At 44.6% G+C, this 13,033-nt stretch overlaps 1 protein-coding gene across 2 annotated transcripts in view; it reads right to left on the bottom strand.

Moving 5' to 3' along the window:
• SLC22A23 (solute carrier family 22 member 23) overlaps positions 1–12,030 on the bottom strand; it is a 140,223-nt gene extending 128,193 nt beyond the window's left edge. The window contains exon 1 of one of the 2 annotated variants that reach the window (XM_075585763.1): positions 10,150–12,030. In XM_075585763.1, the coding sequence (XP_075441878.1) occupies positions 10,150–10,695 (546 nt within the window). In that variant the 5' untranslated portion in view covers positions 10,696–12,030. The remainder of the gene's footprint in view (positions 1–10,149) is intronic. The other variant, XM_075585762.1, reaches the window with a different exon arrangement.
• Positions 12,031–13,033: the final 1,003 nt, after the last annotated feature.

Below are 13,033 nucleotides of genomic sequence, written 5' to 3' on the forward strand. Positions count from 1 at the left end.
TGTAAAGAAATATTAAAAATACAATATGCTGATTTTTCAGGGGCAGCATTGAATGCGGCCCCAGATACCATTTACTTTAGACTTGGCTTGGGTATGTTTTAGGGAAAACCACAGTGTAAATATGTAATGAACTTCTTGAAATCAGATAATGCTACAAACTATGTTAAATGGATCTCATATTTGTTACAATAACTGACACTCACTGCCAGAGATTTAGGCTGCGGCCTGCTGCCTGCGGCCTGCGCTTCTGCAAGGCTGGCGCTGCGTGCAGCCGAATTCCCCGGTCTGCAGAGAGCTGTAGGGGGAAAAACAGGGGGGCGTGGCCGTGACATCACCCGGCAGGTTCACTCTCATTGGCTGAACTGCCGGGGGGTGTGGCATAGCACTCCGTCGCGACTCCTGCTCTTGAGCAGGAGTCTGTTGGCGCGGCGGCCCCCCCTCGCAGCGGGCCTGGCCCCATTGTGGGGTGGTTCTTGTCCCTGCAGTGTCCGCCACAGCGGGCACTGCAGTAGTCAGGGGGGACCTGGCCTTAGGCCACGCTTATAGTGCTATCGACGGCGCTAGAGTTGCATTTTAGTTTTGGGCAACGTTGCTGGTCTTGCAGCCATAAAAGGGGAAGGCAGAGGGACGGAGAAGCTCCCGATTGGCCACAAGGGGAGACCGTCGCGCAAAAAAATAAAATAAATAAATAAATAATAGTGACTGCCAGATTTTTGGTAGCACTGTCGCTCCGTCGCCGTCGCGTGCACTATAAGCACATGCGACGGCGATAATGCATTTGTTTTGCCGCGACGGCACCTTCTTCACTATATGCACAGCCTTAGGCTGCGCTTATAATGCCCAGCGACGTCGCTCCAAAACAAATACATTGAATCCGTCGCATGTGCTTATAGTAAGCGCGACCAAAAATTTTGTAGTCACTGTTATTTGATTTTTTTTTTTAGACAGTCGCCACATGTGACTGTCTCTAAACCAATAACAGAGCGCCTACTGCACTTTGCCCTCCCCCTCGGTGACATCACTGGCCTTGTTGCCAGCGACGTCGCTCAAAACTAAAGTTCAACTTTTGCCAATGGCGACGGCATCGGTCGCGTTGCCGTCAGTATAAACGCAGTCTAATACACAACTTTAATTCAATATATTGCATTAACAAAAAAAAAAAAAAAACCTCTTAACACTAAATTCTGAAACAAAAAAGGTTGCAGCTATTTTTTCTAGATCTGAAACATCGAGGCAGAAAAGGCATTAGTCAGGGGCAAAAATCTTTATATTTGCTTTTTTACAGATTACCTTTACCTTGTTTAATGGAAAAACCTACTTCATTGCAAAATGACGACGACGACGACGACGACTCAGAGTAATGTTGTAATATGACAAACACACAAAGATTCAAACAACAAAAAAAGTCTCTAATTCACCACAAATTATACATGAATTGCTGCCTACACTTAAACAAAACTTTTTCCCTCCACGATAGACACATACTTAAATAAACCATAAGAGAGAGTTAGAACTTGCCTAACAGCAGCACTTCTGGATTTTCCGGCTGCGGTGCTTGTGCACGTACAATGTGTGCCTGGAAGTAGGCCTAGCTGTTTTGGCACTAAAGTAACTAACACCTATTTATTGTATTTCTAAGTTCAAACTGCACAAGAGATGGTCCATTTAAAATGAACTGTTGTCATTAGCGCATTTAGGCTTTACATTTCCAATGGAATTTCTCTTTAATTGGGTTCATTTGACTGAAGCCACTTTCACAACTAGCTGCTGATATTAGTAAAACCGACACCATTTGTTTTTTCCATGTAGGAAAAGCTCTTCATTCTTGATGCAGCTTTAGCCACCAGATCTTTCAGTGCCATTTCCTTACTACAGACTTTAAATTTGTGCCACGCATTGTACTCGGAATTAAACTCTGCGCTTAGTAGCCCAGTTTACTACGACAGCTCTTACGATACCCACTTTGCTTTCTAACCACCTAACAGACTGTACGTTTTGCAGCTTTATGGATTTCCTACAGGGTTTTTGCCAATTACTTCTGCTTCTTACTGAAACAGTTTAACATGTGAAAAGTGATACGATCACATGATCAACGCCATCAATAAAATGGTACATCTTGAACAGACTTTTAAAACACTTAATTGGAGCTTACAAGCCCCACAATGTACTATTACCAAGTGCTTGACATTAACGCTAATCCATTAACTGCACCGATCAATGAAGCAGCCCCATCTGTCCCAAGACCTATAAGTCACTTCTCATTCCTCCAATCTAAGCCCAATTTGCTAAACTCATTGTCAATGCTGTTGAGATAACCTGAAGTTATGCAATTGTGCAAGGGAGCAATTACTAAAAATTATTCTGCGTTTTCATTTTTTTCCTGAGTATCTTGCATATATAACTACTTTAATATTAGACTGATCAATTAAACCATCCAATATTGAACAGAAATAGGAATTCGACATCTGCCACAACATCTTCACACATGCAATTTGCAGTGTGCTTCAAACGCTTTACATTGCTTATGGTTGGTATACATCTCACAAGTCGATATTTAATTTTTATGCCAAAGCCTTTTAAGCCTCCCATACCGCTAAATGGCTTGTTATTTTTCACAGTGTAATATGCCATATTGAAGGATGTGTTAAAATGGGGAAACATCGAAGCAATTTTTTATACACACACACTTTGCCAGATGAGTCATTTCTGAGTTTTCTTGGACATTTAGTGGTGTTTCAGATGGGGCCTAGATACATTATGAAATGTAAATGTTTCATGGTGAAAGAGCTCCTTGAAACCATTAAACATGAGATGAAGAGTCTAATAAAATGTGGACAATGATGACACTTCTACACTAGTACGTGATGCATCAGCATTTTGAATTTTTCTTGCCATTTGGATATACATTTTCTTTTGGGGGAGGAAAGGGTATTGTTCCTGCTGCTGTAGATTCAACTTGGTGCCGTTTTTGCCACTTTGGTGGTAATAATAATAATAATAATAATAATAATAAGTTCTTGTATAGCGCTGCTAGTTTTACGTAACGCTTTACAGAGACATTTTGTAGACACAGGTCCCCGCCCTGTGGAGCTTACAATATTCAGTTTGCTGGTTGTTACAAACAATGCAAAACCACCAAACATCTGTCCCCAACAATGTCACTACAGGGAGCTTGGATTCTATGTTTACTACAGTTATTAAAGTACGAAACAATGACCACGCAGACACGCCACAGACACCCCTTCCCTTTTCACATAACCCACATAGACCCTTTGCTCCTGCTGGAGCCTCAAACCAAGCACCCCTGCCTTACAGCGCACAGCCCAACATTTTTCATGCAGGCCTGATTGAGATGAGGACAAGGATCAGCACAGTCAGCACAAGGCATTGTGGGGTGTCCGATTTGCGGCTGCGGCAGTGAGCGTGAACCCCGCTGCCTCCATACGGCCTGCAGTTTGTGTCGCCTTAAAGCACGCAGTCCAAATCACAAATCAGCAGCTACATCTTTCACTAGGCTGACTTAAATTTCCACTCTATAATAAAGCACATTTTGGGGAGTGCCTATAAATACAAATAAAGTGCTAATGCAATATTGAATTAAAGTGCAATAAATATGTATTGTATAGAAAGAGAGAAAAAAAAAAAAAAAAAAGACAGCGCACACACCTAGTGCATTACCAAAAACAATGGGGATTTATTTAATAAAAGATGAGTGGTAGACAATGCCCACTTACAAGATATAAAAATTGAAGATTCACATAAGGGTATCTTTAAAACACGTAACGGTGCAGCTTTAGTGACCACCGCCAGCTGAGGGAACCTCCGGATAGCAATCAAAAGGACACCACCTGCCTTTACATGAGCCGCTGCAGGGAGCAAGAGTCCTCCGACACCGACACCAAGAGCAGCTACAACCCGATGGAAACCGCAGGCACGGTGTGATGATGCAAGTCCGTCCCTCCTCTCCAGCTGATATACCACACGTGACAGCGTGAACCCTTCGGTACACGAGCGCCACTCAAAAGTAGCGCGATGACGCCAGTCCCTATTTTTATTCATTGCTCGTCTCCTGGACTGGACTTGTAACCATCTTTGATTTATTTGAGTTATTTACTAGAGTTATATATCAGGTGCTCATTTTTTAGTGTGTTTAGCTCCGTTTTTCTCTGTTTTCCATATGTATTGTGTATTCACAATGTAATAAATTACGTGCAAAATAAAAAGCCACGTGCAAAATCCTGCAATACAATATTATAATGGATGGTAGTGTTACCATAAGTGTTGTGCAAATAATTTACGGTGTGCATAATTAAGGTGAAAAGATATGTGCTATGAAATTAAGCGATAAAAACGTATGGTGATATTTCAATAAAACCATCAACACTCCTTTTTCTTTTCTTCTCATAAGGCAGGAGAAAGAGAGAAAAATCCAATTGTGTGAAATGTAACATTAATTTTATAGTGTGGTAGATCCACAGCAATTACACCTCACATTTTGAAAAAAATTGCAAGTTCGTTGTACAGGGGTCTTTGGGGATTCTCCGTGTCCTGAGTTCCAGTCCACGATGTTCTTGTGCCTGTTCTGCCTGCTCGTGAGCTGGGGGAGCGCTGGAGGTTCACTCGGCGCTCACTTCCTTGTTTGTGACGTCACAAGATCTCGTGACATTTTGGGTGGCTGGGACATCTGTGAGGCCCTGCGTCTGTCTCACTCTCTGTGTACTGATGGGGGCCGAAACGTTGTTGTTTATGGCACAATAAATTCTTTTTTTCATTCAAATCCGTGTGCCTTTGTCCATCTTTGTAAGGGTTCCAGTCCAGGCTTTGGCTGGAACCCACCCTTACCTGGCTGCTGTGGACATTTTGGTTACTGGCAGCACCTGTTCCAGGGCTTAAATAGCAGCTAGTGACTCCAGTCCCGGCCCGAGCATTGTATGCGTTTAGCTGTGTTCCTGGCCACGCTGGGCTCTAGTTCCTGAGCCTTCTAGTTCCTGTGCCTTCCGTGTGGCTTGCTGTGGCTCCTCTGTTCATCGGATTTCCCTGTTGCTGACCCCGACCTTGCTGCCTGCCTTGACGCCTGGATTCTGCACCACTGCCGCCAGTCCTCACCCCTGCCTGCTTACAGACTACGGATACTCTTTACAGGAGGACTCTGTCCCTGGGCTCTGGTCGGTTTATTTGCATTTCTACCTCAGCCCTGCGGGTCCGCTTCCTGATCAGAGACTAGCATCGTCACACTATTTACATTGGATACTTGGGCCGAAATACAGGTCTTCCCTAGGACTAAAAGGAGCGCAGGTAAATGTATCATTTCTTTATCTGATATTTTGTGTGCAGCAAGAATTCACACATTATTTTTATTGAAATATCACCATACATATGTATATCGCTTAATTTCATAGCATATTTTCAAATCTTTATTATGCAGATTGTAAATGATTTGCACAAACACTTATGGTAACACTACCATCCATTATAATATTGTATTGCAGGATTTTGCACATGGCTTTTTATTTTGCACGTAAATTTATCACATTGTGAATACACAATTTATTTATTTATTTATAAAATATTTTACCAGGAAGTAATACATTGAGAGTTACCTCTCTTTTTCAAGTATGTCCTGGGCACAGAGTAAAACAAATAATACATGGTTACAAGTACAGTTACATAAATGAACAAGGTGTACATTATATACAAGACATTACGTGCACAGTTAAAGAAAATATATATTATGAGCGTATGAAACAGTTACAGACCAGATTAAAGTGTGAGACAGCCTTAGATTTGAAAGAAATTAAGCTGGTGGTGGATATGAGAGTCTCTGGTAGGTTGTTCCAGTTTTGGGGTGCATGGAAGGAGGAGGAGGAACGTCCGGATACTTTTTTGAGCCTTGGGACCATGAATAGTCTTTTGGAGTCTGATCTCAGGTGATAGGTGCTGCATGTGGTAGGGGTGAGGAGCTTGTTCAGGTAGCTGGGTAGCTTGCCCAGAAAGTATTTGAGGGTGAGACAGGAAAGGTGAACTTTGCGCCTAGACTCTAGTGTTGACCAATCTAGTTCTTTGAGCATTTCGCAGTGATGTGTGTTGTAGTTGCATTGGAGAACAAAACGACAAATTGAATTGTAGAGGGTGTCAAGTTTGCTAAGGTGGGTTTGAGGAGCCGAGCCATATACTATGTCTCCATAGTCAATAATTGGCATTAGCATCTGCAGTGCAATACGCTTTCTGACCAGGAGACTTAGGGAGGATTTGTTCCTGTAAAGTACCCCTAGTTTGGCATAGGTCTTGGTTGTCAGGGTATCAATGTGCATCCCGAATGTTAAGTGGGAGTCAAACCATAAGCCCAGGTATTTAAAACTAGTGACAGGTGTTAGGGTGGTGTTAGCATTGGTTCTAATCAGGAGCTCAGTCACTGGAAGCTTTACAAATTTAGTCTTGGTCCCAAATACCATTGTTACAGTCTTGTCAGTGTTTAAAAACATATGTATATTGCACTTTAATTCAATATTATATTAGCACTTTATTTGTATTTATAGTCACTGTGAATAGTGCTCCCGAAATTTGCTTTATTATATTTCACTACAACCTAGAGGTTGTTGGTTTTTATGGGGTTAGAACTGCACTTTAAATTAGTATATTTGTTATAAGCGCTGGGTTATATTTCTCACATTACATTTCCACTCATCAGGAGGGATATACAGTATAGCTAAAGCTCTTGACATACATATACACACACTGAAGTCTAGGGGGCCTTTTAGCCAAACCAGCTGCTTCGTCACCTATAGAATTACCCCTTAAGAACAATTTTCTTACAAGAATAACATGTTTCCGGGGTGACAAAATTGAGTTATCAGTTTATGATAACAAGCGTGGAGCCCTGTGTGTAAAATCTCATACTTCATCCTTCTCTCTCCAACAGCTGAAGGTTGTACAGCCACAGGCATGTGGCATATCATGAACAGCCTTATACCACAAGTGCTGCTTTTACACATGTACCACAGGTTGGAGAGCTCTTCTAATGCTGCCAAACACTCAGTTCTGTTTTCTTTTCTTTTTCTTCCCTAACTTACTGACCCGTGTGGTCCCCCAGAACAGATCTGTGGTTTACTGACCTATAGTTACCCTCCCAGTTCATGGTCAACAAGCAGTTGTTTCTCTCTCTCCCCCCTCCTCCCCTCACAACAAATGGCAGAGTGATCAGGGATCATTCCAGCAGAACATTGCAAAGTCATCCAGAGAGGACGTTGCAACTTTATATAAATTTGATCCTGCAACTAGGATTTGTTATTTTGAGCCAAAAACAGCTACAATATATTCATTATTGAGGCTAGAGGGACCCTGATTCAAGGTATTTTTTTGTTGTTGTGAGGGTGGGGGAGCATTGCTTTGTTTTCAACAACATTTCCTTCTTTTTTTTTAATTAGGTATAGCAATCTTGAGACAAAGCCCTGAATTTATTTCTACCTTCTTACTGCCACTGAGTGAAGCTTTCTTCCCTAAAATGGGAAGCACTGCTGCATTAAAATTATATTTAGGAGAGATAAAACAAAGCTAAAATTAGCAATTTTGGTAGTCCGGTAGTCATTCAGGAAAAGACACAAAATAACATACATTTTTGAAAGACAAAAAGCTGAAAGTGTCTTAGAAGGCACATAAAGTGGCACGTCCTTTAGTAACAGGAATAAATGTACATGTATGAGGCTTCCAAGCAAAGCTGTTCATTAATAAATCCAAATGTAGTCAATCGCTGTAACTAGTCTTGCCAACTATGTCATCATCTCCTGTCACCCAGCTCAGAACAATGGGGAAATGTTTCATTGCGTATGCAAGGTAAAGAAAGGAAGACCTGAACAAGCATGCAATGTAATTACCGACAGACAACAGTTTAGTGAGGAAAAAGAGCTAACCTTTGGCGTAAGAATCAATCATAGAAGACAATAAGGCAGTAAACAAAAGAGACAAGAGCAGTGCTACAAGTGAAATAAACACAAAGCCCTTATTGTTATCAAAATCTGCAAGTGCCAATTTAAAGACAGTCAGGCTTGCATATGCAAAGCCCCATGCTGGTGAAGACAAAGGGACATCAAAACTATGTGGACGCTTTCAGGGATTCACACCACTAAAACCATTTGGTTTCATGCAACCCTTCCAGAGTTAACATTTGATCACACGAGGTTCCCTCTAAGATATGGCTTTTAAATAAAATATTAAAAAGGCAAGTTAACGTAACCTCGCTTGAACACCAAACCATATTCTATGGGGGGGATTCAAGTTTTTTTTCAGTTCATTATTTTATTAAAATCTTATTAATAAAATTTACCACACACTCATTTGGAACCAACACTATATGGAGTGAAGCTACCAAATGCACCAGTTTACTTGAGATAGTGTCAACACATTCTTCAAAACATCCAGATTCAGAATGTGCCAGGGACACCCAAGCAACCTGAATCTCGGCCTAACACAAGAGAAGCATCAGTGGGGCGGGAAGAGAGCAGGAAACATAAAAAGGGGACAGTCCGACGGCCCGTCTTCTTATATAAAGTTGTTCACTTTAGTGTAAGAGACAAAGGCCTAGAGAGTCATAAAACAGCAATATAGCAAAAGAGTGGAAAGACCACCACAAAAAAGGGTATTATTATTATTATTATTAAAGTGCAAATAATCAACTTGTCACCACTTTAAACAAAAAAATGTTTATGTGGACATTAAAAATAATTTGGACTGGCTCCAAAATGAGTAAAATACGGCTAATTTACTCATTTTGATGTTGCCAGTCATCAAGTCTTGATATTTATTGGTAATTAGCTAATGCCAAAAAGTACTGCAAATATTTATCATCTACCCCAGGCTGGCATTAGGCTTATCTTGCCTATGTATAAAATGGTCAATATATGCATAGGTTGGATAATGTAAACCAACCTAGACAGGGAGATAAAACATTACATATTAAACATTTATAACAATATTTTAACCCCATAGTAGCCCAAGTGGTCAGCTTGTCACTACACTACCTACTCCCGTTGGCTACCACAGCAGCTAGGCAGAATTTCCATATAACGCGTTACTAGCCGCTAAGGCAAACAAGGGGATAACACCTGGCCAAATGTGTCTAATACGGCTACTGGCCAGTATAAGCACAATAAATAAATGCAACCTTAAAAATACATAGATTAACATTAAAAATCAAACATTATATGGCCAGGGTTAGACAAAAATATAAAAATGCTTAAAAAGCCAGCAATAACACACCTTTAATAAAGAATTCAATCAAAAGTCTTTAGAATGTGCTGGGACACCAAATCTCTTTCCAACGTAACATTGCATTAAACCCCATAACTGTTACATTAAACAAAATAAATTAAAAAAAAAAAAAAGCAGGGGACTTGTTTGTAAAATTTATTAACCCCTTCATGGCTCTAGACGTGCAGAAAATGGCAGGCCCTTGGAGAAGCGAGCAAGGGGATTAAGGACATTGGTGAAACACTTGCACGCTGTGCTTGTGATAGGGTCCTGGTGTACAGAGCTGGGGAAATCAGAGCTGTGTGACAGCAGAGAGGCAGATGTCCTAAAGCAGAGGTCCCCAGCCCAGCGCCACTGCTCATACACAAGCTATTCTACAAGAGGGACTCCAGGCCTCCTGGGCAGCACACACACAGTTTCACAACACAATGCAAGGAAGGAAAATTAGATACTTTGACACACCTGCAAAATAATGTTGCTAGATCTGTGTACCCCATCAAAAGAGGACACATACAAGTCATTTTTCCCCCATTGATCCTTACTTACTAAATGTTGTATTTATTCTAGAGAAAAAATAAAATTAAAAAAAAGGAGGATAAAGTAACTCTCCCCAACGTCTAATAGATTTGTTCAGTTTCATTAAACCAGGCAGACTATATCACTACTCTTAAGGCAGTGTGTGTGTGTGTGTGTGTGTGTGTGTGTGTGTATACACACACAGACCTCAATACACAGACTTGCAGGAGTTATTTTGGGGGGCGGGGGTCCTGTAAATATAAATTCAGTAATATAAACCTAGTTTTGGGTGGCTGCCGCCCCCCCTAGTTCCACTAATTCTAATATGTACATATACACACGTGTGTGTGTGTACCCTGCGGCAGTGTGGGGATACCTCCCCCTCCTTACCTTGCTCACCACGTTTTGCACCAGTCCCGCCTGGATGCGATAGTTCCACTCGTGGCACAGGCAGCTGTCCTGGTGGTCCCGCGTGGTCCCGGTGTGGGGTGGCAGGGTGGTGGGTGGCAGGGTGGTGGGCAGCAGCTGCTGCTGCAGCGTGGTGAGTTGGAGCAGCACCCCGGGGGTTGTGTTGCCCCCCCCCGCCTGTGACTCCCCCCTCCCCCCCGCCAGGCTGCTGTTCTCCTTGCACCACTTGTCCGGCTGGTCCAGCAGGAAGGAGTCGGAGAACTGGCTGAAGCTGAGGCACAGAGCCGGGATCCAGGTGAGCAGCACCAGCCGCCTCTGGTAGCCCCCCATCCCGCCCAGGAAGGGCAGCACCGAGTGGTCGTACTCCAGCAGCAGCGGGCTGGGGCGGGAGCCCGGATCCGGGCGTGCGGGGGCATCATCGGAGCAGGAGGAGGGGGGAGCAGCCGCCGCCGGGCTGGAGGCCGGTAACACGGAGCCGTTCTCCTCTGCCTCCCTGCCCCAGGACTCACGCCGCCGGTCTATGGCCATGGTACCAACTACTGCTGCTGCTACTGCCGCCTCCTTCCCGGGGACCGAGCAGCTCTCACCTGCAGCATGCAACCATCAGAGAGGGGGGGGGGGGGGGGGGGGGGCAGGATCCGCAGCCAGTCCTGTCACTGGGCAATTACAGCACACGCCTGTGCAAGCAGCCCGATAACACCCCCTCCTCCCCTTATGCAATCACTGGGTATAGCAGTTATACCGCTCCTCCCTACCTCTGCCTCTGATAATCCGCTGTGAGAGAGGAGGTATTGATCACTGGGTTACTAGTATCTGTTACTGGGAATCAGCACCCCCCCTCTCCTACTCTGTCTGCCCAATGCAGCAGCAGCAGCAGCTGCTCCCCCTCCTTATAATGCTGCCGTCCAAATAGTCACTGGGGGGAGAGGGGGCTGATACTGACAGGACCACTAAAGCTCAGGCTCACTGTAACATACATATTAAAGCACCCGGATACACAGCCGCACAGGTCTGACACTGGGCAGAAAATGCTGCGGCTCTTCTGCACCTCCGCGCCCGCAGGGAAATAAAGAGGCAGCTGCAGCTGCGGGTGAGTAATAAAGCAGCAGAGGCAGGGGGAGGAGGGGGTGTCTGATCCCGTGGAGGGGCTGCCTGGCTGCCGGGTGAGGGTCTCTCTCACTGCTGGCTGAGGGTCTCTCGCACTGCTGGGTGAGGGTCTCTCTCACTGCTGGCTGAGGGTCTCTCTCACTGCTGGGTGAGTGTCTCTCTCACTGCTGGCTGAGGGTCTCTCGCACTGCTGGGTGAGGGTCTCTCGCACTGCTGGGTGAGGGTCTCTCGCACTGCTGGGTGAGGGTCTCTCTCACTGCTGGCTGAGGGTCTCTCTCACTGCTGGCTGAGGGTCTCTCTCACTGCTGGCTGAGGGTCTCTCTCACTGCTGGCTGAGGGTCTCTCGCACTGCTGAGGGTCTCTCGCACTGCTGGGTGAGGGTCTCTCTCACTGCTGGCTGAGGGTCTCTCTCACTGCTGGCTGAGGGTCTCTCTCACTGCTGGCTGAGGGTCTGTCTCACTGCTGGCTGAGGGTCTGTCTCACTGCTGGCTGAGGGTCTGTCTCACTGCTGGGTGAGGGTCTGTCTTACTGCTGGCTGAGGGTCTGTCTCACTGCTGGGTGAGGGTCTCTCTCACTGCTGGGTGAGGGTCTCTCTCACTGATGGGCGAGGGTCTCCCGAATCCTGAGCCCCGTGTCACATCCACAGAGGCCAGACCATGCAGTGCAAAATATTCATCATAACTCCCTCCAGCCCGGAGAAACCATTTAATCCAACCGGTTCAGCCGCTGCCTGTCAGCTTTTGCATTGCATCTCTATATTTCTCTCTCCCTCTTTCCATTCCTAATCAACGCCTCCCGGAAGCATTGATAACCCCTCACAGAGCCGGCCTGATGTATTCCCCTCCCATGGGAGGAGGATCAGGTAGCAGTGACTGCAGAGAGGGAGCCTTGATCAGCCAGCTGCTGGGGAAAGAAGTGTTAGACTTTGGGCTAGCACCTCCTCATCACCCTGCACTCCCCATCCCCTGCTAGAATGAGTCTAAGGTCAGGGTAGAGCATGCAAGTATCTGGGATTTTAAAGGAAGTACGAGTTTGCAGTCAGTTAAGCATCAAAAGGAGTGAGAATTTTTAGTCACTGGGATTTAAAAGGAGTGACTGTATGGGTTCTGCACCATACATTGCATTTTAATGAACCAACCAGAGAGACACCTCCCTTCATCTCTTTACTGCCAGAGAGATTTGTGTTCCAAAGCAATGCATTGCAACTCCCTTACATTGAAGGGGTTCTTGCTTTTCCACTTGAGCCTTGCAGGTAGGGTTTCTAGGTGGCTTCTCCAAAAATACTGGACACAATGGTGAAAGGCGCGATACATTCAAAAGTTGGTGAGATGGTGCGCTCCCAGATTTCCCCCCCCCCCCGAAATAGTATATGAATTGGTGCATACTAGGAGTGAATTTTAGAAAAGATTATGTAATAGTCAGATCATTTATAAATAACATGCCTGCAATCATACAGGCTCATGGCGAGCAATACTGATCTAAAAACGCACTATAAATAAAATAAAACAACTGGTTTCAAATGCAAAAAATGATAGTACAAATTCTACTTCAAATGTTAGACTTGCTCAGCAGCGCCAATGTGCAGCCCTTTAATGTTCCTCTCTCACAAATTCCAGGATTGTTGCATCTTCATTCTCTCACCCTCCATTACCCCCTTCTTACTCATCCTCTCTCATCCCCCCTCATCCTCTATCACCCCCTCTCATCCTCATCCTCACTCACCCCCTCATCCTCTCGCTCACCCCCTCATCCTCTCACC

Source organism: Ascaphus truei, chromosome 2 (genome assembly GCF_040206685.1).
Source record: "Ascaphus truei isolate aAscTru1 chromosome 2, aAscTru1.hap1, whole genome shotgun sequence".
Classification (NCBI taxonomy): domain Eukaryota; kingdom Metazoa; phylum Chordata; class Amphibia; order Anura; family Ascaphidae; genus Ascaphus; species Ascaphus truei.